The 22,509-nt window shown below is 47.5% G+C and overlaps 1 protein-coding gene across 1 annotated transcript in view; it reads right to left on the bottom strand.

Annotated features, from left to right (window-relative positions):
* The window catches only part of HSD17B8 (hydroxysteroid 17-beta dehydrogenase 8), a 79,565-nt gene that overhangs the window by 9,487 nt on the left and 47,569 nt on the right, over nucleotides 1–22,509 (bottom strand). The window contains exons 3-6 of the mRNA XM_078641604.1: nucleotides 14,889–15,005; nucleotides 12,827–12,922; nucleotides 9,236–9,321; nucleotides 3,098–3,182 (exon numbers count right to left, since the gene is read on the bottom strand). Of these exons, the coding sequence (XP_078497730.1) occupies nucleotides 3,098–3,182; nucleotides 9,236–9,321; nucleotides 12,827–12,922; nucleotides 14,889–15,005 (384 nt within the window). The remainder of the gene's footprint in view (nucleotides 1–3,097; nucleotides 3,183–9,235; nucleotides 9,322–12,826; nucleotides 12,923–14,888; nucleotides 15,006–22,509) is intronic.

Genomic DNA, 22,509 nt, shown 5'->3' with positions numbered 1-22,509 from the left:
GGATTGTAGCCGGAGGTGAACAGGCTGAAGCCGGGGGAGAAATAATAGCCCATGGCCACCTTATAGTCAGAGGTGAGGTTACATTTCAGAAAAGGAGCAAGGTAAAGGCAGGAGGGGAAGCTACAGCCAGAGGGACTGGGAGGGACAGTAATAGCTCAAGGTACAGGGGGAAACCTGGTTGTACAGAACAGGGGTCACAACGAGCAACAGGACGAGGGAGGCAGTTGCATTCCACAGAGGTGGACTGCTGTGTGGTGAGGCAGGTATAAAGCACAGGAGTCAGTAATAGCTGGGAAGCCTGGGGAAGGAGGGGGGGTGTAGTTTACACCACAAGGATTAGCAGCGACACACAGCTCTGTTGCCTGTGGGCCAGCGAGGGCAGACAAATTCCAATAGCTGCATTCTATTAGAATTGTATTTATAAAGTGCTTACTACCCCTGATGAGGCGCTCAAGCGCTTTTCAGCAAGTTGCACGCTACTCCAGAACCCAGAAAGGATTAGAGTTGGATTAGAACAGTGAAATTGTAGTTAATTTGAGCAGTGGACACGCAAGTCTGTTAGTTGGATTGAAAAGGATAATGAGGGGGGGGGAATGGAAGAGGGACGAGTCTAGAAAGGGTTTATTGGGAGACAATAGCAGTAGGGGGAGGATTGGGGTGAGTATAAGGAGAGGTGGAGGAGGGAAGAATTTAGAAGGGTTGTTTGTAGATCATAGTAATAAAATGAGGTTTGGGTCATCCAAGGAGGGCTAAAAGGAGGGAAGAGTCTAGAAAGGGCAATTTTGAAGCTCATAGTAGTAGATTGTGGTTAGAGATGAGTCAGAGAGAAGCTAGAGGATATATTGAGAGAGGTATAGGGTGAAATATAGGGGAGTGCATTGGAGAAAGTCAAAGTTTTTTTTTTAAATAGGAGTAAATTAATACATATATAGCTACATAGGTACATATTATAAAGATTAATATCAAGAAAAACACATATCTAAATACTCACATAATCAAAGTAAATGCCTATATACACAGGGATATGCTGTACATTTATGTTGGAGTATGGTGGTTATGAGTAGTCTTAGGATAAGGTAAATTTCTGTTGCTCTTATTTTTGTGGGTTATGAATTTCATAGTTCAGCTGTTTGAACAGAGAAGGATGTGCCACACATTGTTTTTTTCTTGTATGGGCGGATTTTGAGGGGAGGGGCCACACTAGAGCGAATGTATTTGGTGATTTTATTCCTGATCAAGCAGCTTGAAGGTAGATCTTCTAGCAACCGGTAACCAATGCAGGGCTCTCAAGCCAAGGGAGATGTGGGCTTGTTGCTTTACATGTAGTAGTAGTCTGGAAGTAGAGTTCTGCAGCCTTTTCATAGTTGATAAACGATGATCCGTTCTACAGATTATTGGTGTAATCAAGTTTAAACAAAACAAGAGAGAGAGTGGCTTGGCCCTTGTGTTGAAATCCCAGGTGGGGGAAGCTGCGTCACAACATTTCATAGTAATGAAGCTTGAATTTGTCCACTTGGTATTAATTCCAGGTTACGGTAGCAGTGGACATGGATAATGATGTTAATAGGCATATGCCTATGGATCCCCCTTAGTTTGAGGTTATAGTGGTTTGGCCTGATGCTACGTCATGGGTGACGGGTCTGATAAAAAGAGTCCAGGCCCTGCCTTCTAGCACTCGTGCAGGCGGCCCATGTGCGTTTCTTTGTATTCATCCACTGTGCTAGGTCTTCCGCACGCCGTGCGACACCACATGGCCCATGCGGTGCTGCCAAAGGATGGAGCTCCCGATGTCTTTGCAAGCCGTGCTCCCCTGACCCAGTCTCACTGCAGGCAACCCGAAGATCAGCAAGGGTCCAGCACTGAGTCACGAACCAGGTGTCCTCAACACGCTGCTGCCCGACCCATGCAACCGAGGTCATTCTCTGCCACCACTGCTGCATCCACGTGTCAAGCACAGCACGGACCTTGCATAGTCCTCAGCGACCAGGCTACCGCGATCAGTGAACACATACAAGGTGACGCCAGACACCTATCCAGCTTACAGTTTGTTTTGGCAGAGACAGAGCATGAACTATTAGCACAAATGCTGTTCATCAACACTATGTGACTGCAGTGTTTAACTACCCCCCTGGGCTATTACCAACTACCACCCCCTACATTTTACAATGCTTCTTTGAGCTTACACCTCTGCTACCTAAGACACAGCCAACATTTTCTCTTTTTTGCACCATTGCATTTGCACTGCCAAGGAGTTTTAAACATCCATATAACCTATTGCTGACATCACCCCTTTCGAATTCTTGGTAACAATTCATTCAGAGGGGCGCGTTGTCAGATCCTGAAAGAACCAGGAAAATCCTTACCTAGTATATTGACAACAGGCCAGTCTCTGCAACTCACTAGGGCCAAGGATCACACATGGAAGCTTCCCTCAGCGACTCGATAATAACTGAGCCTGTGAGTGTCACCACTGTCCTGCTGGAGCGGTGGTGGCACCTAGAAGAATGCATTGTTCAGGGGAAGAAGTGTGCATTCTGCAGCAAATTGACTCATCCAGCTAATGTTTAACTGCTTGCTCTGCAGGGAGAAAACACCGCGACGAAGGCAGTCAGCAGCGTTGAGAGGCCATCAAACTCGCTTTCCAATGAGGAGGCAGACAATGACCGGGGTGGAGTATGTGTCGCCATGAAGCATGGAAAAAACAGGTCAACCTCAACCTAAGGGTAAAGTAAACCTAAGGACTGACAATGGCCTGCCCTCCAGGGTCAAGAGTCTTCGGATCGCCTCACTTCTTTTCGAAGTCTCGGATCACACACAAATGTGGAGAAACAGAACGCTTCATAAAAACCCAATCGAAACCCATGAGGATTGCCCATACTGTGGAGCCGAGCAGCACGCGATCGACATTGGGGGTCAGATTTAGCAAGACTAAGTTCTATTTTGTTAAATTTAGGTAGGAATGTATGGCTGCGCATGCGTGGAACTAATCGGTATGTGACTGTGTGATCCCTTAGTTTGTGGCTATAGTGGTTGGACCGGATGCTACGTCTAATAAAAAGACACCGCGCGTGTCCACGCGCACATCTATCTCGGTTACCTTGTCAAGAACCTTCTGCGGGACGGCGGCAGTCATTGGAGTAGCGATGAACCCAGGCATGACGGTGTTGCAGCGAATCCCGAACCTGTGCAGGGAAAGAAAGCCGGAGTAGTGAGAGGGTCAGAGGTCACCTGCACCTAGTGATGCCCCCAGTCTCACATTTACTTATCCACTCAGTATTTAATGCTCCCTCGCCACAAGCTCACTAGGATGTATGATAGTACAACGCGATCATTTTGATTGCGGTACTTTACATCGCGGATTTTACAATGCAAGTCGTTACAACGACTTGCGTTGGAGGGTGCGGATTGAGGATTATTATGGTTTTCTATTCCAACTCCAGCCCACGTAACAGTAGGGAAGGTGTTGGAATAGAAAATCACAATATTCCTTAACCAAGAGCGCCATCCAGCGCAAGTTGTAGTAATGACTTGCGTTGTAATGGCAGCGTGGTAAAGGTCATGCGGTGTAAACGACGTTTACCGGGTCACTATGGCCCTCACATTCCACAGATCTGAAGCCCCTCCTCTGTGGTACTCAGTCAGGGAAGCTCCGCCCTCCCGGAGGACGACGTCTGGCCAATGCCCGATGGTGGCCTCTAATCCTAACCCAACACACCCCACCTGGGATTCTACAGGTCCCTCCACTCCAGGATATATGAGCCCCCGTACCTTACGGATTCCTGCACCTCTGCCCCAAGTAGGCTAAGAGGCCAGACCGCACCCACCACTCCCCATATCACCTTCTAGCCCCTTCCAAGACCTCACATTCCGAAGACCGTGCAGGTAAAGGCAGGACCTCTGACCTCACTGTCGGGGGTAGCTCCCTACACCATGAATCTTTGTTCGCATTGGGAGAAAGCTTCCTATGCAAGTGGAGCTTAACTACAATAACTTTCACCTCACAGAATGTGTACCAGAGAACAGTGGAGTCCTCCTAGGTGCCAGACAGCCCACATGTAGGCGGGTGAGAGGCCAAACTGGCATTCCAGGAAGGTGTCTGAAGAGTCAAACCTGTATCGATAGGACAGGCTGGTTCTCCTTAGAGAACAGAGGGCCAGGCATTCAATGAGTGGACTGGAAGGGGGAGGAGGCTGGGTGTAATGGAAGTATCCAGCTGAGGAGGTCATAGAGCAGACAGGAGGGGATGCAAGTGAAACACTGGTGGAGAAGGAGAAAGGACGAGGGGAAGAGAGGACCAGGCACCTGTGTCTCTCACTCACACCTCAGAGACGAGCAACAGTCAGCACTGCTGCAGGACCAGCATCCATTCACTTAGATGATCTGACAAGTCTTCAGAAGTTGAGTAGCAAAAGCCCTATTGCATACCAAGAGCCGGCACTTAGAGCCGGTGGACTCTAAATTGCCACACACACCAAGAGTGTGGGTACGCAGGAAAGTGGGTGTTCTGTGAAGACACCTAAAACCACCTCTTGAAACCCCCACCAATCCCACACTGTCCTGTGAAGAACTCTTGAAACTTCCACCAATCCCCACAGGGTTCTGTGAAGACCTAAAACCACCACCAATCCCACACTGTCCTGTGAAGACCTCTTGAAACCCCCACCAATCCCTGCAGTGTCCTGGGAAGACCTCTTGAAACCCCCACCAATACCGCAGTGTCCTGTAAAGACCTCTTGAAACTTCCACCAATCCCTGCAGTGTCCTGTGAAGACCTCTTGAAACCCCCACCAATCCCCACAGGGTCCTGTGAAGACCTCTTGAAACCCCCACCAATCCCCGCAGGGTCCTGTGAAGACCTAAAACCACCACCAATCCCGCACTGTCCTGTGAAGACCTCTTGAAACCCCCACCAATCCCCGCAGGGTCCTTTGAAGACCTAAAACCACCACTAATCCCGCACTGTCCTGTGAAGACCTCTTGAAACCCCCACCAATCCCTGCAGTGTCCTGTGAAGACCTCTTGAAACCCCCACCAATACCGCAGTGTTCTGTGAAGACCTCTTGAAACCCCCACCAATCCCCGCAGGGTCCTGTGAAGACCTCTTGAAACCCCACCAATCCCGCAGTGTTCCTTGAAGACATCTTAAAACCCCCACCAATCCCCGCAGGGTCCTGTGAAGACCTCTTGAAACCCTTACCAATCCCCGCAGGGTCCTGTGAAGACCTCTTGAAACCCTTAACAATCCCCGCAGGGTCCTGTGAAGACCTCTTGAAACCCTTACCAATCCCCGCAGGGTCCTGTGAAGACCTCTTGAAACCCCCACCAATCCCCGCAGGGTCCTGTGAAGACCTCTTGAAACCCTTACCAATCCCCGCAGGGTCCTGTGAAGACCTCTTGAAACCCCCACCAATCCCCGCAGGGTCCTGTGAAGACCTCTTGAAACCCCCACCAATCCCCACAGGGTCCTGTGAAGACCTAAAACCACCACCAATCCCCACAGGGTCCTTTGAAGAATTCTTGAAACTTCCACCAATCCCCACAGGGTACTGTGAAGACCTCTTGAAACCCCCACCAATCCCCGCAGGGTCCTTTGAAGACCTAAAACCACCACCAATCCCGCACTGTCCTGTGAAGACCTCTTGAAACCCCCACCAATCCCTGCAGTGTCCTGTGAAGACCTCTTGAAACCCCCACCAATACCGCAGTGTTCTGTGAAGACCTCTTGAAACCCCCACCAATCCCCGCAGGGTCCTGTGAAGACCTAAAACCACCACCAATCCCGCACTGTCCTGTGAAGACCTCTTGAAACCCCCACCAATCCCTGCACTGTCCTGTGAAGACCTCTTGAAACCCCCACCAATACCGCAGTGTTCTGTGAAGACCTCTTGAAACCCCCACCAATCCCCACAGGGTCCTGTGTAGACCTCTTGAAACCCCCACCAATCCCTGCAGTGTCCTGTGAAGACCTCTTGAAACCCCCACCAATCCCTGCAGTGTCCTGTGAAGACCTAAAACCACCACCAATCCAGCACTGTCCTGTGAAGACCTCTTGAAACCCCCACCAATACCGCAGTGTTCTGTAAAGACCTCTTGAAACACCCACCAATCCCCGCAGGGTCCTGTGAAGACCTCTTGAAACCCCACCAGTCCCGCAGTGTTCCTTGAAGACCTCTTAAAACCCCCACCAATCCCCGCAGGGTCCTGTGAAGACCTCTTGAAACCCTTACCAATCCCCGCAGGGTCCTGTGAAGACCTCTTGAAACCCCCACCAATCCCCGCAGGGTCCTGTGAAGACCTCTTGAAACCCTTACCAATCCCCGCAGGGTCCTGTGAAGACCTAAAACCACCACCAATCCCCGCAGGGTCCTGTGAAGACCTCTTGAAACCCCCACCAATCCCCGCAGGGTCCTGTGAAGACCTCTTGAAACCCCCACCAATCCCCGCAGGGTCCTGTGAAGACCTAAAACCACCACCAATCCCCGCAGGGTCCTGTGAAGACCTAAAACCACCACCAATCCCCACAGGGTCCTTTGAAGACCTAAAACAACCACCAATCCCACACTGTCCTGTGAAGAATTCTTGAAACTTCCACCAATCCCCACAGGGTACTGTGAAGACCTCTTGAAACCTTCACCAATCCCCGCAGGGTCCTTTGAAGACCTAAAACCACCACCAATCCAGCACTGTCCTGTAAAGACCTCTTGAAACTTCCACCAATCCCGCAGTGTCCTGTGAAGACCTCTTGAAACCCTCACCAATCCCTGCAGGGTCCTTTGAAGACCTAAAACTACTGATAGAGCAAGATTTCGCATCGCGACTTGCTCGATTCATGAACCTCGATTTTGCCATAACCTCATAATAAACGTACGTTATTATTAATATCTTTATTTTGGAGATGCGTGAAAGGTAGCGAAGCTTGCCTAGGTGTTCTACTAATACGATTAATCCTCGTCCCTAAAATGGCCGCTGCTTGGCTTTTCGTTTCTGCGCATGCGTGAGGCATAGTCAGCTGACATGACGCAGTCAGAATTCGAGAGGGAAAAGGTGCGCATGCGTAATAGCAATAACGTGCTGAAGCTTTGTGCTGCTGCTCCTGTGATGTTATTCGTTGCACGTATTCACTAATGCATAGTATATTTTTATAATGATGAAACTAAAGTACGAACTTATAACATATAATACATTCATTCATTTCTATGTATTAATTTGTTTTCGCTTACTTTTCATGTATCCTCGACACTGAGGGGTGACGGGGCTGGGGAGTCCATCTTGGAGGGTATTTCTGCGCAGAATCACTCGATGGTGCGGTGACATTGAAACCAAGCCAAAGAAGGTTGATGCCAGAGCCAGCATGGGAACGTGCACCTTCACCCAGCCAAGGCATCATGATTGCATTCTATTGTATCAAATTGTATTCTTTCCATTGTATTCTCTGCGACTTCTCGTGGGAACCCCAATCTTGCTAGGTGGCACCCTAGGATGCTAAGTAGGGCTTGTAATAGTCTGTTCTGATTGGTGTGTTAACCAAATCCTACCTTAGGACCAATCGAAATTGGGGATTCTGACACTTTGCAACATTTGGGGGGTGGTACCCTGTCCCAAAACAGTATATCTACCCTGGGTTCACCTAGGGAAATTGTCCGACTTGTCTGAATAGCTGACCTGTCACTGACCCAACGCACTCAATAGGTGACTTGATACAGAGCGCTGCGGAGCACTCTGTCCGAAATTGACCATAGACTAAGGTTTTACTAAACCTTAAAAGTGCTGGCGGAGCACTTTGCTGGGAGTTCGCTGACCCAATCGGGGTCTTGACTGATAGCTGCAGAGAGGGTGGAGCGCAGGCGTTGCTTCCAAACTGCAGGTGCTGGTCGTGTCCTGGTGGTCCTGTCCTGATCCTAATCTGAGGGTTTCCTGTCCTGTTCTGGGTGTCCATTCTGCACCTGCTGTCCATTGAGGGGTATCCTTCCTTGAGGGTTTCCTGTCCTTAACTGACCCGTGGCCAGGGTTTGGTTTTTCACACCAGTCTAGGTAAATATTGCTCTAAATCTCTTGAAACTGCACCTTTCTATTTTTCTGTCTTTGCTTTAATAAAGACATATCTTTGCATATGATAAATTTTTCCATGCTTTTTCCGCAACTCATTGCATCTCATGAAACGTATGCATTTATTTTCATAGCGTGTTCCTATGTTACCCTTCCTTTTACAAATAATTTTCCTGTTTACAGTTTATAACTGGTTTGATGGGTTCTATAAATTTTCTCACTAAACTGAATGAAGAGATTTTTCTGAAGTTATAGCGGGTCCTATTTTTCACGTTAATCGAACTATTTAGATTTCTAAGTTTTCCCATTCCATAGCATAAATGATTCTTGCCCTAGTTATTTTTTTCATCACCCATTTTTGACTCTTACATGATTAGTTTACTAGCTTAGCAGGTTCCCAGTCGCATTTCTCTTGAATCCAAAAATGTTTTGTTATCTTGCTTACTGACTATCTGCTCAATGTAAGTGGTATTTTCACACTGATTTGAACTTTATATAAACTTTATAAAACTTCTAGTTGTCCGTGGTCATTTTATAAAAGTAAAGTCATTTATTGAAGTATATATTATTTGCTGCCTTTCCTTTTACAGCTAGCTCCCTGATCCATTGTGGTCATAGGTACCCGTAACAGTGGATGGTAAGTCGGGTACACTAGAAAATAGAAAAGGAACTCACAATTATTGGTAGTAGATTGTGACGTCATCCGATCAATGTATCTGGTGATTTGAAATATATGGGCCCGAAGCGGCGAAATTATTGGTCGGGTGACCCGCGATCTCTAGCACTACCACCAATCCCGCAGTGACCTGCAAAGACCTAAAACCACCCCCAATCCCGCAGTGACCTGTGAAGACCTAAAAAAACACCAATCTCCGCAGTGTCCTGTTAAGACCTAAAACCACCACCAATCCTGCTGAGTTCCCTGAACACCTATTGAAACCACAACCAATCCCTACAATGTCCTGTGAAAACCCCTCTGAAACCACCACAAATCCCTGCCGTGTGCTCTAAACACTTCTTGAAACCACCGCCAATCTCCACGGTGTCCTGCGTAGACCTCCCGAAAACACCCAAACTGCCTGCAGTGTCCTGCAAAGACACCTGATAATACCACCAATCCCCAGTCCAGGTGCCCACCGCACACATCCAAGAGTCCCATTCTCCCAAAAGGACCCCTCCACGCTCATACTTGGCCAGCTCCTTTGCCGCCGTCTTCGTTAACCCTTCCACAGCCGCTTTGGATGCTGCATAGTTCGCCTGCCCAAGGTTTCCCACCTAGGAATGGAAACAAGAGTGAAGAACATCAGTGAGACCTAGCGGTAACCTCTGGCCGTCACAGTATTGAGCTCTCCTTGCACTAGTTCATCACGAAGCTGGTTAAGGAAGACGAACGACTGCACAGGAGACAGAACCTTAGGTCTATCTGTTTTAGAACCCGCACGGAACCCTGCAGAGTATCGGACTAGAGGAGGGGTCAATGCAAAGAGTGGAGTGTGAGAGGTTGGAGGAGTGAGGTAGAACCTCTAAACTTCCCTGTAGAACATCTCACAAGAGGAAGGTGTGGGTGATGGGTGGACTTCATGGGATGGGGCACAAGATAATGGATGCACTGAAAGCACTGACCTCCTGACCTCCTGTATGTATCTGGCATTTCTATAGTGTGAACCAAGCTAAAAGGCAGCGTAGCGCTGTAAACGGCCAAAGGCAAACTTCACAGCACTTTAAATCAGAACCCTGCCTTTAAAGTACCTTCTGACCTCCATCATAACCTCTGACCTTTAGTTGAAAAACCTGATCTGCTTTGTTAAAAAATAATGAAATGTATTAATATTTGATACAAAGACAGCAAGAGAATGTTTCTTCAGAGAAGCCTCCTCAGCTTGGGGAGTTTCTTGGGCGAGATACTTTCATCCTCCTAGTCTTGTCGCTCCCCCCTCATCTCTACATCCAAACACTTTGATACCTAACACTGTCAGGTGAAAAAGAACAAGTACCTCCTTCGCTTGCGTGGGCTGTGGGCTCCATCTAATAGGGTCTCTGGCCAACAACTAGCCTAGCTTTGGGTCACCTTTTGCAGACTGGACCCTTGAACGAGAAGCAGTGTCTGGACCCAGCTTTATCCAGAGGCAAGCGGTGCACGGCTGTATGTCAGGCCAGTGGTCATCCAAGAAGGGGCACTGAATCCTTCCTGGCATCTGAGGGTGAAGGCAGGATCACCATGGCTCTGGCGAAGCTGCACTTCCGCAGGATTTGATCAATCTCATGAAGTACACTTATACCACCTTGTTTCGTGGCACTTAAGAACTAACTCAAGGAAAGGTAGCACTTAACTCTATCAACCCAAGCAAAGAACCTAGACCTTGTGGACACTTAACAAAAAGAATGGATTTGAAGGCGCTGAATAACATCGAAACGGTGAAACTGTTCTCGTCAGGGCACTAGCACGCGTGCAGCCATCAGCTCTTTGAGAAGGTGAGGAAGAACCGTCCTATGCACGCGAAGGATCCAGAAGCAGCCGGAGGGGACGGCTCTGACCTGTGGGCTTCGAGCAAGCAGACCCACCTCCAGAAGATCCGGACCTTCGGAGGGAGAGCTCTGTATATTAAATGTTATACCTGTCCAGGACCTGTCTCTTCCTTCCTGTGTTTCGCAATCATCTCTTTTAGGATTGCGGAGCCTTCAATAGAACGAATTTCTATATTAAGAAACCTTCTATAGCACAGTTTGTACTTCTGTTCACCAAGATTAAATGAGCAGTTAGTCAAGGTAAAATCAGGGCTGGCTTTGACAGGAGCAGAACCTTTGTCTGTGTTTCGCTCATAATGAATAAAAAGGAAACGGAAAAGACACCGCTGACATTTCTGCATCACAACTGAAGCAGCCTGGAACTTGCACTACACACCGTCGTAACGCCAAATGAATGCGGCCACGATGGTCACGTAGGGCCTGACCCACAAAGGTAGACGGACACTTTTGTGTAAGTTTACGACTGTTTGCTATCCACAAAGGGATTTATGAGTAGTATGTATACGAGTGCGGAGTCTCCGTACATAAAAAGAGGTCTATTTATATGTGGAGACTCCCCACTCGTAAATCCGTTTGTGAATAGTAAACAATCGTAAACCTACACAAAAGTAGTCATTGATTGTATTGTTTGTGGAAATAGCGACGAATGCAAGGTGGTCAGGCAGCCACAGTTAGGATGTATAGAACTTCCTACTCACCCTTGAGAAAGATTGTCGTTGGACCTTGTTGGTTCCGTGGATAAGCTGGCTGTAAGAGACAGGTGTTTGGCAGTTATTGTGGATTACCACAGTAAGTGGTTTGTGTTCAGGTCCATGAGGGAAATTTCAAGTCAGAGTGTGGTGGAATTTCAACAGGGAGTGTTCTTGGAAGAAGGGATTCCTAAGGTGCTAGTTTCTGATAAACGGTGTGCAACTGGTGGTTTCTACAGTCATGGCGGGTTTCTTTGAGGGTCTTGGCATCAAGCATGAAAGAATTGCATTATTTAGGCCACAAGCTAATAGATTGGTGGAGCGCGTCAATAGAATAATTATGGAGAATTATTATCCAGTTATCTTTGGCCAATGGTCTTGCATGGAAGTGTGAATTGGACAAAGTGGTTTGGGCCCTTAGAGCTACACCACATTCTAAGAGAGGTGTGTCTCCATTTGTGGCTCTCAAGGGAAGGGAGGCTGCAACGCAGGAATCACCTGTGTGGTTGTGTAAAAAAGTTCAAGTGTAGATAGATCGGACTGCATGTCCGCAAGAGGAATGGAGTCTCAGAGGTGGATTAAAATATTATATATGCCAACAGGAAAGGGTTTAAAGAGTTGGATGCGAGTTGTGGGGACTGGGTGGTTGTGAGTAAGTCTGGTTATGTAAGGAAAGGAGAAAGTACATTTTATCAACCTCAGAGTGGTTAAGGTGAAAAATCTAGTTATCCAATTGAGTGATGGAAGAGTTTGGAGTAAAGACAACCTATGTAAGGTCAAATGCCCTGTTGATGCAACTCACTCATAATTGTTTTTTTTCCATCCCAAATGTGAATTGTTATTATCTGTACTTTTTATTTAATGTTTTCTTTGCGCTTAGAATTTTTTCACCGGTTAGATTATCATAGTATTATTAGGGGGGGAAATGTGTGGAGATGTCCTATGTTCTTCTGGGCATTGATGATGTATTTAGAATTGTGGTTCTGTGAAATAGCAGTTGGAGTGGTCATACTGCTGGAGGTTACTGCATGAAGAGGATGTAATGTAAATAAAGGAACTAAGAAATTACCTCTCATGTCTGCTCAGTTACTACAACTATGTATGTTGTAAACCGCAAGTCTCAACACTGCAGCACTGCCAAGCCAGACCTAAAATGAGAATGGATGTAAACCTGAAACTCTTGCTAAGCCAACCCACCAAAATATTCCCAAATAAATCCAATAATCTCCCTGGGAAGTGGAATGTTGAGAGGTAACAGCTTCCATGTTTGGGGGAGTCAAGGAGGAGAGGTGAGGGAGTCCTACACATTCATGCACACCTTTGCTACTGTCCAAAACTGAAGGCAGAGACAAAGTGCCATTACTGCCCCCTCTTCACTGTGACCTCATGAACTTTGACCTTGCCTAATCTGAACCCTCTGATCTACGATGGACAGTAATTGAAGGGGTACGGGCTACCCTCACGTCTGAACCATGAAATGGTGGGCTGTCCATGGACTGCACCACTCCCTCTGCAAACACTTGTTGCACCTACCACCTGCTGCTTCGCGTCACCTCTGACCTTACCTTCCCTATAACGCTGCCCATGTTGATGATGGACCCGCTGCTGGCTCCGCTGGCAACCAGTGCCCTGGCCACGGCCTGTGTGATGAAGAATGTGCCCTGGGAAGGAGGAAGGAAAAGACTGAATCCAATATGAATTACAACAATATGCACATCACACTCAGAGACATGAGCCACGAGCATAAGGACCAGTGACGAGGGAGTCGGAGCCAGAGACAAGAGAGCCAGAGGCAAGAGAGCCAGAGGCAAGAGAGCCAGAGGCAAGGGAGCCAGAGGCAAGGGAGCCAGAGGCAAGAGAGCCAGAGACAAGGGAGCCAGAGACAAGAGAGCCAGAGACAAGAGAGCCAGAGACAAGAGAGCCAGAGACAAGAGAGCCAGAGGCAAGAGAGCCAGAGGCAAGAGAGCCCGAGGCAAGAGAGCCCGAGGCAAGAGAGCCAGAGGCAAGAGAGCCAGAGGCAAGAGAGCCAGAGGCAAGGGAGCCAGAGGCAAGGGAGCCAGAGGCAAGAGAGCCAGAGACAAGGGAGCCAGAGACAAGAGAGCCAGAGACAAGAGAGCCAGAGACAAGAGAGCCAGAGACAAGAGAGCCAGAGGCAAGAGAGCCAGAGGCAAGAGAGCCAGAGGCAAGAGAGCCCGAGGCAAGAGAGCCAGAGGCAAGAGAGCCAGAGACAAGAGAGCCAGAGACAAGAGAGCCAGAGACAAGAGAGCCAGAGGCAAGAGAGCCAGAGACAAGAGAGCCAGAGACAAGAGAGCCAGAGACAAGAGAGCCAGAGACAAGAGAGCCAGAGACAAGAGAGCCAGAGACAAGAGAGCCAGAGACAAGAGAGCCAGAGACAAGAGAGCCAGAGACAAGAGAGCCAGAGGCAAGAGAGCCAGAGGCAAGAGAGCCAGAGGCAAGAGAGCCAGAGGCAAGAGAGCCAGAGGCAAGAGAGCCAGAGGCAAGAGAGCCAGAGGCAAGAGAGCCAGAGGCAAGAGAGCCAGAGGCAAGAGAGCCAGAGGCAAGAGAGCCAGAGGCAAGAGAGCCAGAGGCAAGGGAGCCAGAGGCAAGGGAGCCAGAGGCAAGAGAGCCAGAGACAAGAGAGCCAGAGACAAGAGAGCCAGAGACAAGAGAGCCAGAGACAAGAGAGCCAGAGACAAGGGAGCCAGAGACAAGGGAGCCAGAGACAAGGGAGCCAGAGACAAGAGAGCCAGAGACAAGAGAGCCCGAGGCAAGAGAGCCCGAGGCAAGAGAGCCCGAGGCAAGAGAGCCCGAGGCAAGAGAGCCCGAGGCAAGAGAGCCCGAGGCAAGAGAGCCCGAGGCAAGAGAGCCCGAGGCAAGAGAGCCCGAGGCAAGAGAGCCAGAGGCAAGAGAGCCAGAGGCAAGAGAGCCAGAGGCAAGAGAGCCAGAGGCAAGAGAGTCAGAGGCAAGAGAGTCAGAGGCAAGAGAGTCAGAGGCAAGAGAGTCAGAGGCAAGAGAGTCAGAGGCAAGAGAGTCAGAGGCAAGAGAGTCAGAGGCAAGAGAGCCAGAGGCAAGAGAGCCAGAGGCAAGAGAGCCAGAGGCAAGGGAGCCAGAGGCAAGAGAGCCAGAGACAAGAGAGCCAGAGACAAGAGAGCCAGAGACAAGAGAGCCAGAGACAAGAGAGCCAGAGGCAAGAGAGCCAGAGGCAAGAGAGTCAGAGACAAGAGAGTCAGAGACAAGGGAGCCAGAGACAAGAGAGCCAGAGGCAAGAGCCCCCGAGGCAAGAGAGCCCGAGGCAAGAGAGCCCGAGGCAAGAGAGCCCGAGGCAAGAGAGCCAGAGGCAAGAGAGCCAGAGGCAAGAGAGTCAGAGGCAAGAGAGTCAGAGGCAAGAGAGCCAGAGGCAAGAGAGCCAGAGGCAAGAGAGCCAGAGGCAAGAGAGCCAGAGGCAAGAGAGCCAGAGGCAAGAGAGTCAGAGGCAAGAGAGTCAGAGGCATGTCAGGGTCAGAACCAGGGACAAGAGAGTCAGGGACACACCAAATGCAGACACAAACAGTCGGGCTCCACGCATAGCCAGTCGGGATCCTGGTACAATGAGCCATGATCCTATCACAGCAAGGATCACACTTTTACCTTTACGTTCACGTTTAAGACTGCGTCAAGCGCCTCTTCTGTGAGTTTCAGCAGGAACTCATCGCGGGTGATGCCGGCACTGTTCACGGATATGCAGGGAGGCCGGGAATACTGGGCCTGAGAGAGAGAGAGACACAGAGACGACATTATGGCTATAGGGATGGAAAGAGGGTGCAAGGGACACAGAGGGTAAAGGGACATGTGGGTTACAGAGGAAGAGAGATCTTTGCCTGCCTACAAATAGAAGTGAGTGTTGGGTAATTCCACCCTTATGATCCGGCTCCATGTTGTAAGAATAGCTGAATTACAGTCCTAGGCTTTCATGTGACAACCTAATGCACTCTGGGAGTTGTAGTCTTGGTTTGCTTCCCTTGATCCAAATCATCAAGGTCCTTAGAGGCCTTTCTGAATGAAGTCAGGACATGATTATGTTAAAAATAACATGCATAGTAAAATATATACAAAAAAGAACATCTGGTTCCTGTAGGGCTCAGCGTTGCTGATGAGTAACAGAAGAATGGAGGCAAAGGATGCAATGCAGAGTAAACATGGCCAGGGCTCCACCGCCAGCACTAGAACCCTTCCACTCTATCTAGGGAGCTTCTGTCATGGTGGGAATGTTTCTCAAGTATATCTAGCTTCTGAAACTTGGATATTTCAGGGTACTAGTGGTTGTCCTTTTACTCATGGCTATGATAGAGCAAGCTTCGCATCGCGACTTGCTCGAGTCATGAACCTCGCCCGTGTGTAATCAATTAATAAAATTTGTACGTCTTACTAATCTTTTATTTTTATATACGAACGAAGTAGATGAAGCTTGCTTATGTGTTTCCTAATACAACTAATCCATGTCCCTAAACATGGCCGCCGCTTGGAAAATTGCTTCTGCGCATGCGTCAGTCACACTCACGTGACCTGACGTAGTTATAAGTTTGGTGGGAAAGGGTGCGCATGCGTAATACACAGCTTTCGTGAATAACGTGGTGATGCTCTTGTGAACGTGTATATGTTGCTAATATTTAAACTGCATAGTATATTTTTATAATGATAAGGTTAAAGTACAAAACCATGATGTGTTTTTCATGCATTCACTTCTATGTTTTAATTTGTCCTCGCTTACTTTTCATGTACTGCGGGAAATGGGGGTCCGAACCGGTTGGGAGCCATATTGAAGGTCCCTTCTGCGCATACTCGTGGTGCACTGAAAGGTGGCAACATTGGACAGTGGAACTCAGCAAGCTGGCAGCCACAGTCAAGATGCTCATGGGAAAGCCACCTCTGCCCTACGAGAATGGAGAAAGTTGCTCCTTATATGATACATTGTGTGTTGCGCTATTGTTTGCTGTACAGCTTCCCATGGGAACCCCAATCTCGCTAGGCGGTACCCAGAGATGCAAAGTAGGCCTCCAAATAGTCTGTTCCGATTGGTGTGTTAACCAAATCCTACCTTAGGACCAATCCAAATTGAGGGATTCTGGCACTTTGCAACATTGGGGGGTGGTACACCGTCCCAAAACAGTATATCTACCCTGGGTTCACCTAGGGAACCGTCCGACTTGTCTGGTTTAGCTGACCTGTCACTGACCCATCGTACTCAATAGGTGACTGAATATACAGAGCGCTGCGGAGCACTCTGTCCGAAATTTGACCATAGACTAAGGTTTTACTAAACCTTAAAGTGCTGGCGGAGCACTTTGCTGGGAGTTCGCTGACCCAATCGGGGTCTTGATCGATACCTGCAGAGAGGGTGGAGCGCAGGCGTTGCTTCCGAACTGCGGGTGCCGGTCCTGTCCTGAGGGTCCTGTCCTGAGGGTCCTGTCCTGACGGTCCTGTCCTGATTCTAATCTGGTCTTCCTGTCCTGTCTTGGGTGTCCATTCTGCACCTGCTGTCCATTGAGGGGTATCCTTCCTTGAGGGGTTCCTGTCCTTAACTGACCCGTGGCCAGGGTTTGGTTTCCACACCAGTCTAGGTAAATATCACTCTGAAAACTCTGAATCTTGCACCTTTCTGAATTTCTGTCTTTTGCTTTAAATAAAGACATACCTTTGCATATGTTAATTTTCCATGCCTTTTTCCGCAACCATTGAATCATAAAGTCATTTGCATTTGTTTCGTAACGTGTTCCTATGTTACCCTACCTGTTAGAAATTATATTTTGCATTGCAGTTTGTCATTTCCTGATTTGGTCTAGAACATCCTTACTTAAACTATCTAAAGAACTTTTGCCTTAAAGCATAGCGTGTCTCTCTTCATAGACTCTCCTATAGTTATATAAATGTCCCGAACTCCTGTCTCATTTTCTTTGAGATAATTCTAGAATACTAGTCCTAATCAAAGCCTATCCCATCTTTAGTGATTCATCTTAAAACGTTCTAATTCCTGATCCTTCATTTTGAATGTGTCCTGGTTCCATTAGTTTATAAATGGTTGCACTGACTTATTTGCTATTCAGCTGTGTACTGTATGTTATTCTGTTTATTGATTACTTAATTACTGTGAATTTGATACTCTCTGAATTTTACTAAATTAGATAAAGACTTTAAAACTTCCAGTTGTCCGTGGTCATTTTACAAAGAGTATTGAATGTTATTTGTTGGGTTTGTATTTTGCTGCCTTTCCTTTTACAACTAGCTCCCTGATCCATTGTGGTCATAGGTACCCGCGTCGGTGGATGGTAAGTCGGGTACTCTGAAGAATAACGAAAGGAACTCACAAATGATTGATAGTAAACCGTGAGGTCATCCGATCAATGTATATGGTGATTTGAAATATATGGGCCCGAAGCCGGAAGTGGCGAAATTATTGGTCGGGTGACCCGCGCGCTCTATCAGTATTTTTCTGGTAGCAGAGTTATGGTTAGGGAATAGTTAAAGGTTAGGTAGGACTAGTTAAGCTAGCCAAGTCGGTAGCTGCTAACATTATTGCTGCTATAAGAGCGGCCATTTCGGGGACTTGATCACTCTCTTGAGATGCGTTGCTTTTGAAATTTATGAATTGTTTGAAAATTGTTATTCTTGTTCTTATATTGTTATATGTATTAATCCATGCGTATGTAAAACGGTTTGTTAAGTGTTGTCGGAAATCCCCGGGGGAATTGAATGGCAAGTGGTGAATAGAATCTACTTGCCTCGAGGTCGCAGGCTCAAGGAAGGTTAGGTGCAGGTTAGGTAGAACCGGAAGCACTAACTAGGGCTTTTTCTGAATACATGTGTGAATAAATGTTAGTAACGAGGTTCATTGGCAAAATTCCCATAGTGGCGTAACCTAATAAGGGTCACATCGGAAGAGTAGCAGGTTCATCGGAGCTTGGGTGAAAGCAAAGGGGTCCGCTGGGAAACCTTAGACTCGGATATATCCCGGAAAGAGTGGATGGGTCTAGGGAAGTAACAGGTTCACTGATGCTAGAGTGAAGGGTAGGCGGAAGAGATCTACCCGTAGTGTGTGAAAAGTAAATGGAAGTAGTTTACTTGCAGTAAAACAACTCTTTCCTGTCTAGACACTTGAGCACTGTGGCGAATGTGTATTCGTCGTAAAATAACCAAGTACTAAGCACTTTAGAAAGAAAGAAAGTTTCCGTTACCTTGTGAAGGGAGGGAGTCAGTCGCGAAGCGTCTCTGACGTCACTCTGTGCCGCGCTGGGATTGGTAGAAACAGCGGGCGGGTAGCGGGGCTGGAATTGTGAAGGAGGGGTGAGCGCCGAAGCGTGAGAACTGTCTCGCGAAAAGGCCGCGCACCCATTGGCCGAAAATATTTGAACTCGTGCACCACATTGGTCGCACGGAATTACAAGACGCATTCTGATTGGAGGTAATTTTGTAAACAAAGTTAAGCGTAGGAATCGTATGTGGCACTCGTATACTCCAGAGACTAGACCCGATCCAAGAAACCTAGGGTTTGAAAGGGATCAGTGGAAGGCTAATAGATACGGCATTATGTACGGAAATAAGCGAAAATTGTCCCTTGTAAATAAGGTAAAGAATTACTTCAAAAAGGACAAACCGATCAAAACTAGAGAGGGCATTGTTATTCCACCACCAAATACTCCCGCCTCTTTCATGATGTTCGACAGAGGGTACAATACATGTGTGTGGTTAGAAAATTGGGCGAAATACACACAAGATGACGGAATAATGGCCTTTCCGTTAGAAGGTACCTTTAATGGTAGGATCTTATTCACTTTAAGAACCCGAATGAATGAATTACATCCCAGACCGAGACTAACGCAGTATGAGGCATTAGAGGAATGGGAGATTGAGGCTTTCCAAAGAGAAAAGCCCCGAATGGACAAAGGGCTGACAAAGTATTACCCAAAACTGAAACAAGAAACCTGAGACAAAAAGATGAAAGAATGGAGACAGAGCATGATTGTTGAGGGACTGTTTCCCATGATGCCAGCAGAGGATCCTCCTGGGGGGGGAAAAAGGACAGAGAAATCCAAACACTGGGGGCCCCTCGGAGAATCAGATGACGAGTTGTTAGATGACATATGCATGAGAAGTCCGCCTCCTTATAATGAGGGACACCGACCTTCGAGTGCAGGAGATATTCCCCGGAGACCCCTACAAAGGGAAGAGGTCAGGTCCGCAAGTGTAGGAGGGGATTATCTAATTCCTCCTTATACTGAGAATCTAGGACCCGTAGAAACCAGAAGTATTTACCCAAGGAGACCAATTGGTGGGGAGATGGGACATTCACGGGAAGGAGATTTTTGCTCTCGTCCCCCCTACGGAGGTGAGGTGAGGTGAGGTCCTTAGGTTTAGGATTGCCGTTAGTACAGCCCCGGGATGAGGAAGATCAGAGAATTCTAGGCACAGGAAGTTTGTTTCAGAAACCTAATTATGGCGGAGGACCAAGTGAGACACATCCCACTGCCCCGAGTTATGCTCCCATTCTAACCCCGCAGGTGTTACATGACAAATCCTTGGACAGGTTATTAGAAGAGAAAGAGCGGGAAGCGCTAGCAAACTAGAGAGCTGAGATAATACAGAAAATGTCACAGCTAAATGCAAGTCCTGAAGCCTTAACGATCCCAGTAACGATCGGACCGGTGGTTCCGTTGTACGGGGACCGTCAAGGAAGTCCGAAAACTCCAGTAATTACTCCTGTCATTGCACCGACCAGACCAGAACCATTAATTGTAGATGACCAGACAAGTGAGTGCGAGTCGGAGGTCTCGCTTCTAGATCTGCCCGTTAGAAATACAGGAAAAAGGATACAGAAAAGACAATCCTTTTAACGCGAGGGAAATTCAGATGGAATCGACCTCAGGTACGAAGAGTGTCACATTGGTGACTCCTGAAGAAATCGAAAGATGGAGTCAAGAATTTGAAAAACAAGCGTCCCCAACGAAACCTTTAGATCTCTACAAGCTGAGAATAGAAATAGAGGAATTGATGGCAGGAAACGTAGGATTAGACAGATTAAATACCTACTCCGAAGACGAAATGCTGTTTATCTGCAAGAGTCTCACCCGAAATACCCGAGTGCTTCATGAAAAACTGACAGACACTGCTGCTAGCATGGGAATAGATATTTCAAAATCAAAACCACTGCAGAAACCATATAGGGCAGATTTCTCAGACAAGGATTTGGAAAACTTGAATGTTTCTGGGAAGAAAGCACAGGTCAAAGAACTATTGACAGTATTGCAAAAATGGGGAGATGTGGAAAGATGGAAAGCCAGATGGACCAAGAAAAAGGATGAGGCCAGGTCTAGGCAGGCAACTCCCGAATTCGTTCTAAGGGAACCTGGCAAACCAGAACAGTTATGCCCTATGCGCGAAGTACCAGGTGGAAAATATGTGCACGTCCCATGGTCCAGACAGGATATTGTGTCCTTTACTAATGATTTTCCGAAATTAGGGAGAAAAGCCCGTGGATTGGTATAGGCAGGTAGAAAGATTCGTAAAAGTGCAAAAATGCCTGTGGAAGGACCTGGATGGGTTCTTCGACATCGTGGTCCCTGTAGATCTATGGACCGAGTGTAAAATAGCCATAGCTTGGCCTAGTGAGGAATACACGAGAGATGAAAAAACAGGGGAACCATCGAAGGAAGTAATGAGAAAATATGATCAGGTAATTCAGCATCTGAAACTAAAAGTGCCAGCAAAGGAAACTGATTGGACCCGGATAGATAGAACCACGCAGGAAAGAGACGAGACAGTACACTCCTATTATGAAAGGCTGTTGCAAGTGTTCAAAACATACAGTGGTATAGATAACATCGAGATGAAGGATATGACACATTTTATTTACAGGTTTGTAAACGGTTTAAGACCCGAAATTTGTCAATGGATAAAAGATAACAAGATCTGTTGGCATACTAAAAAGATGGATGAGGTCCTACGGTACGCAAAGTACTGCGAGGACGAGATGGCAGAAAAGAAAAAGGCTCTCAAGGAGAAGGTTATGTGGGCTCAAGTGAAGCTCGCAGAACAGCAGGAAAAACAATTGAATAAAATGGCCAAAACTACTCAGAATCCAGGTCCTGGGGGTGGGGGTGGAGGAAAGCCCCGGCCCAAAATGAGCAGGGAGGAGGCTAAGAAGAAATTTCCCTGCCACCAGTGTGTAGAAATTGGACACTGGCGAGACGAGTGTCCCTATTTGCAGGATGATAACTCCCAAACACCTGCTTTAACTCCACAGACGCAGAATGAAAGACCAAGAAAGACCCAACAACAGGTAAAAACGATTCAGTTGCCCCGAGCACCAAAGCCAGTATTTAAGGGAAAATCCACGCAGGGTGAGGACGTAGAAATCTGGGGGAGCAATGAGAACAGAAATGCAGCAACTTCGCAGTATTTACTAAATGATACCTTCCTTTGTGATGACCAGTACTGACGGGGCCTGAGAGGGGAGGACGAGGAGTGCGTACTTGGCGCCTCCTTGCCGGTAGACCAGTCAGGACCATACATTGAAGGAAAGGTTGACGGAAATGATGTCACCTTTCTGTTGGACACTGGCGCTACCCGTTCTACTGTAAGAACAGTGGACGTTCCAAACCTACCCCTCTCGGGGGAAGCAATCCAAGTAGTGGGGGTATCTAATCAACTGATTAGTACTCCTGTTACCGAGCCCATGGAGATCTCAATTGGAAACTTTAAAGAAATGCATAGATTTGTCGTTTGTGACACCAGTCCAGTGAACTTACTGGGACGTGATTTGCTGTGCAAAATGAACTGTACCATCTTTTGCACACCAAAGGGTGTTGAAATTCAGACCCCAGTTGAAGATGGCATTTATAAATTAATGTTAATCAGACCCGACTCAGAAATTAAACGAATGACTATGCAGGATTTGCCGAAAGAACTCCAAGAAACAGTGAAGCCAGAGGTATGGGACTTTACCGGGAAAGATGTAGGATTAATGAAAAACGTAGACCCCATACAGATAGCAATAAAGGACAATGCAGTATACCCTAATACTAAACCCTACAGAATGAATGCAGAAGTGAGAGCAGGTGTTGCCCTAGAAATACAGAAACTGCTAGAAGGAAACATTATACAGGAAGTAATGAGTAGCCCATGCAATTCACCCATTATGGGCATCAAAAAGCCTAGTGGCAAGTACAGAGTAGTTCAGGACCTAAGAAAGGTAAACAAGATAGTGGTTCCTTGCTGC

The sequence above is a fragment of the Lissotriton helveticus genome, chromosome 5_1 (assembly GCF_964261635.1).
Source record: "Lissotriton helveticus chromosome 5_1, aLisHel1.1, whole genome shotgun sequence".
Classification (NCBI taxonomy): Eukaryota; Metazoa; Chordata; class Amphibia; order Caudata; family Salamandridae; genus Lissotriton; species Lissotriton helveticus.
Note: the sequence above shows the minus strand (reverse complement) of the source record. Positions and strands in the feature narration are given on the sequence as shown.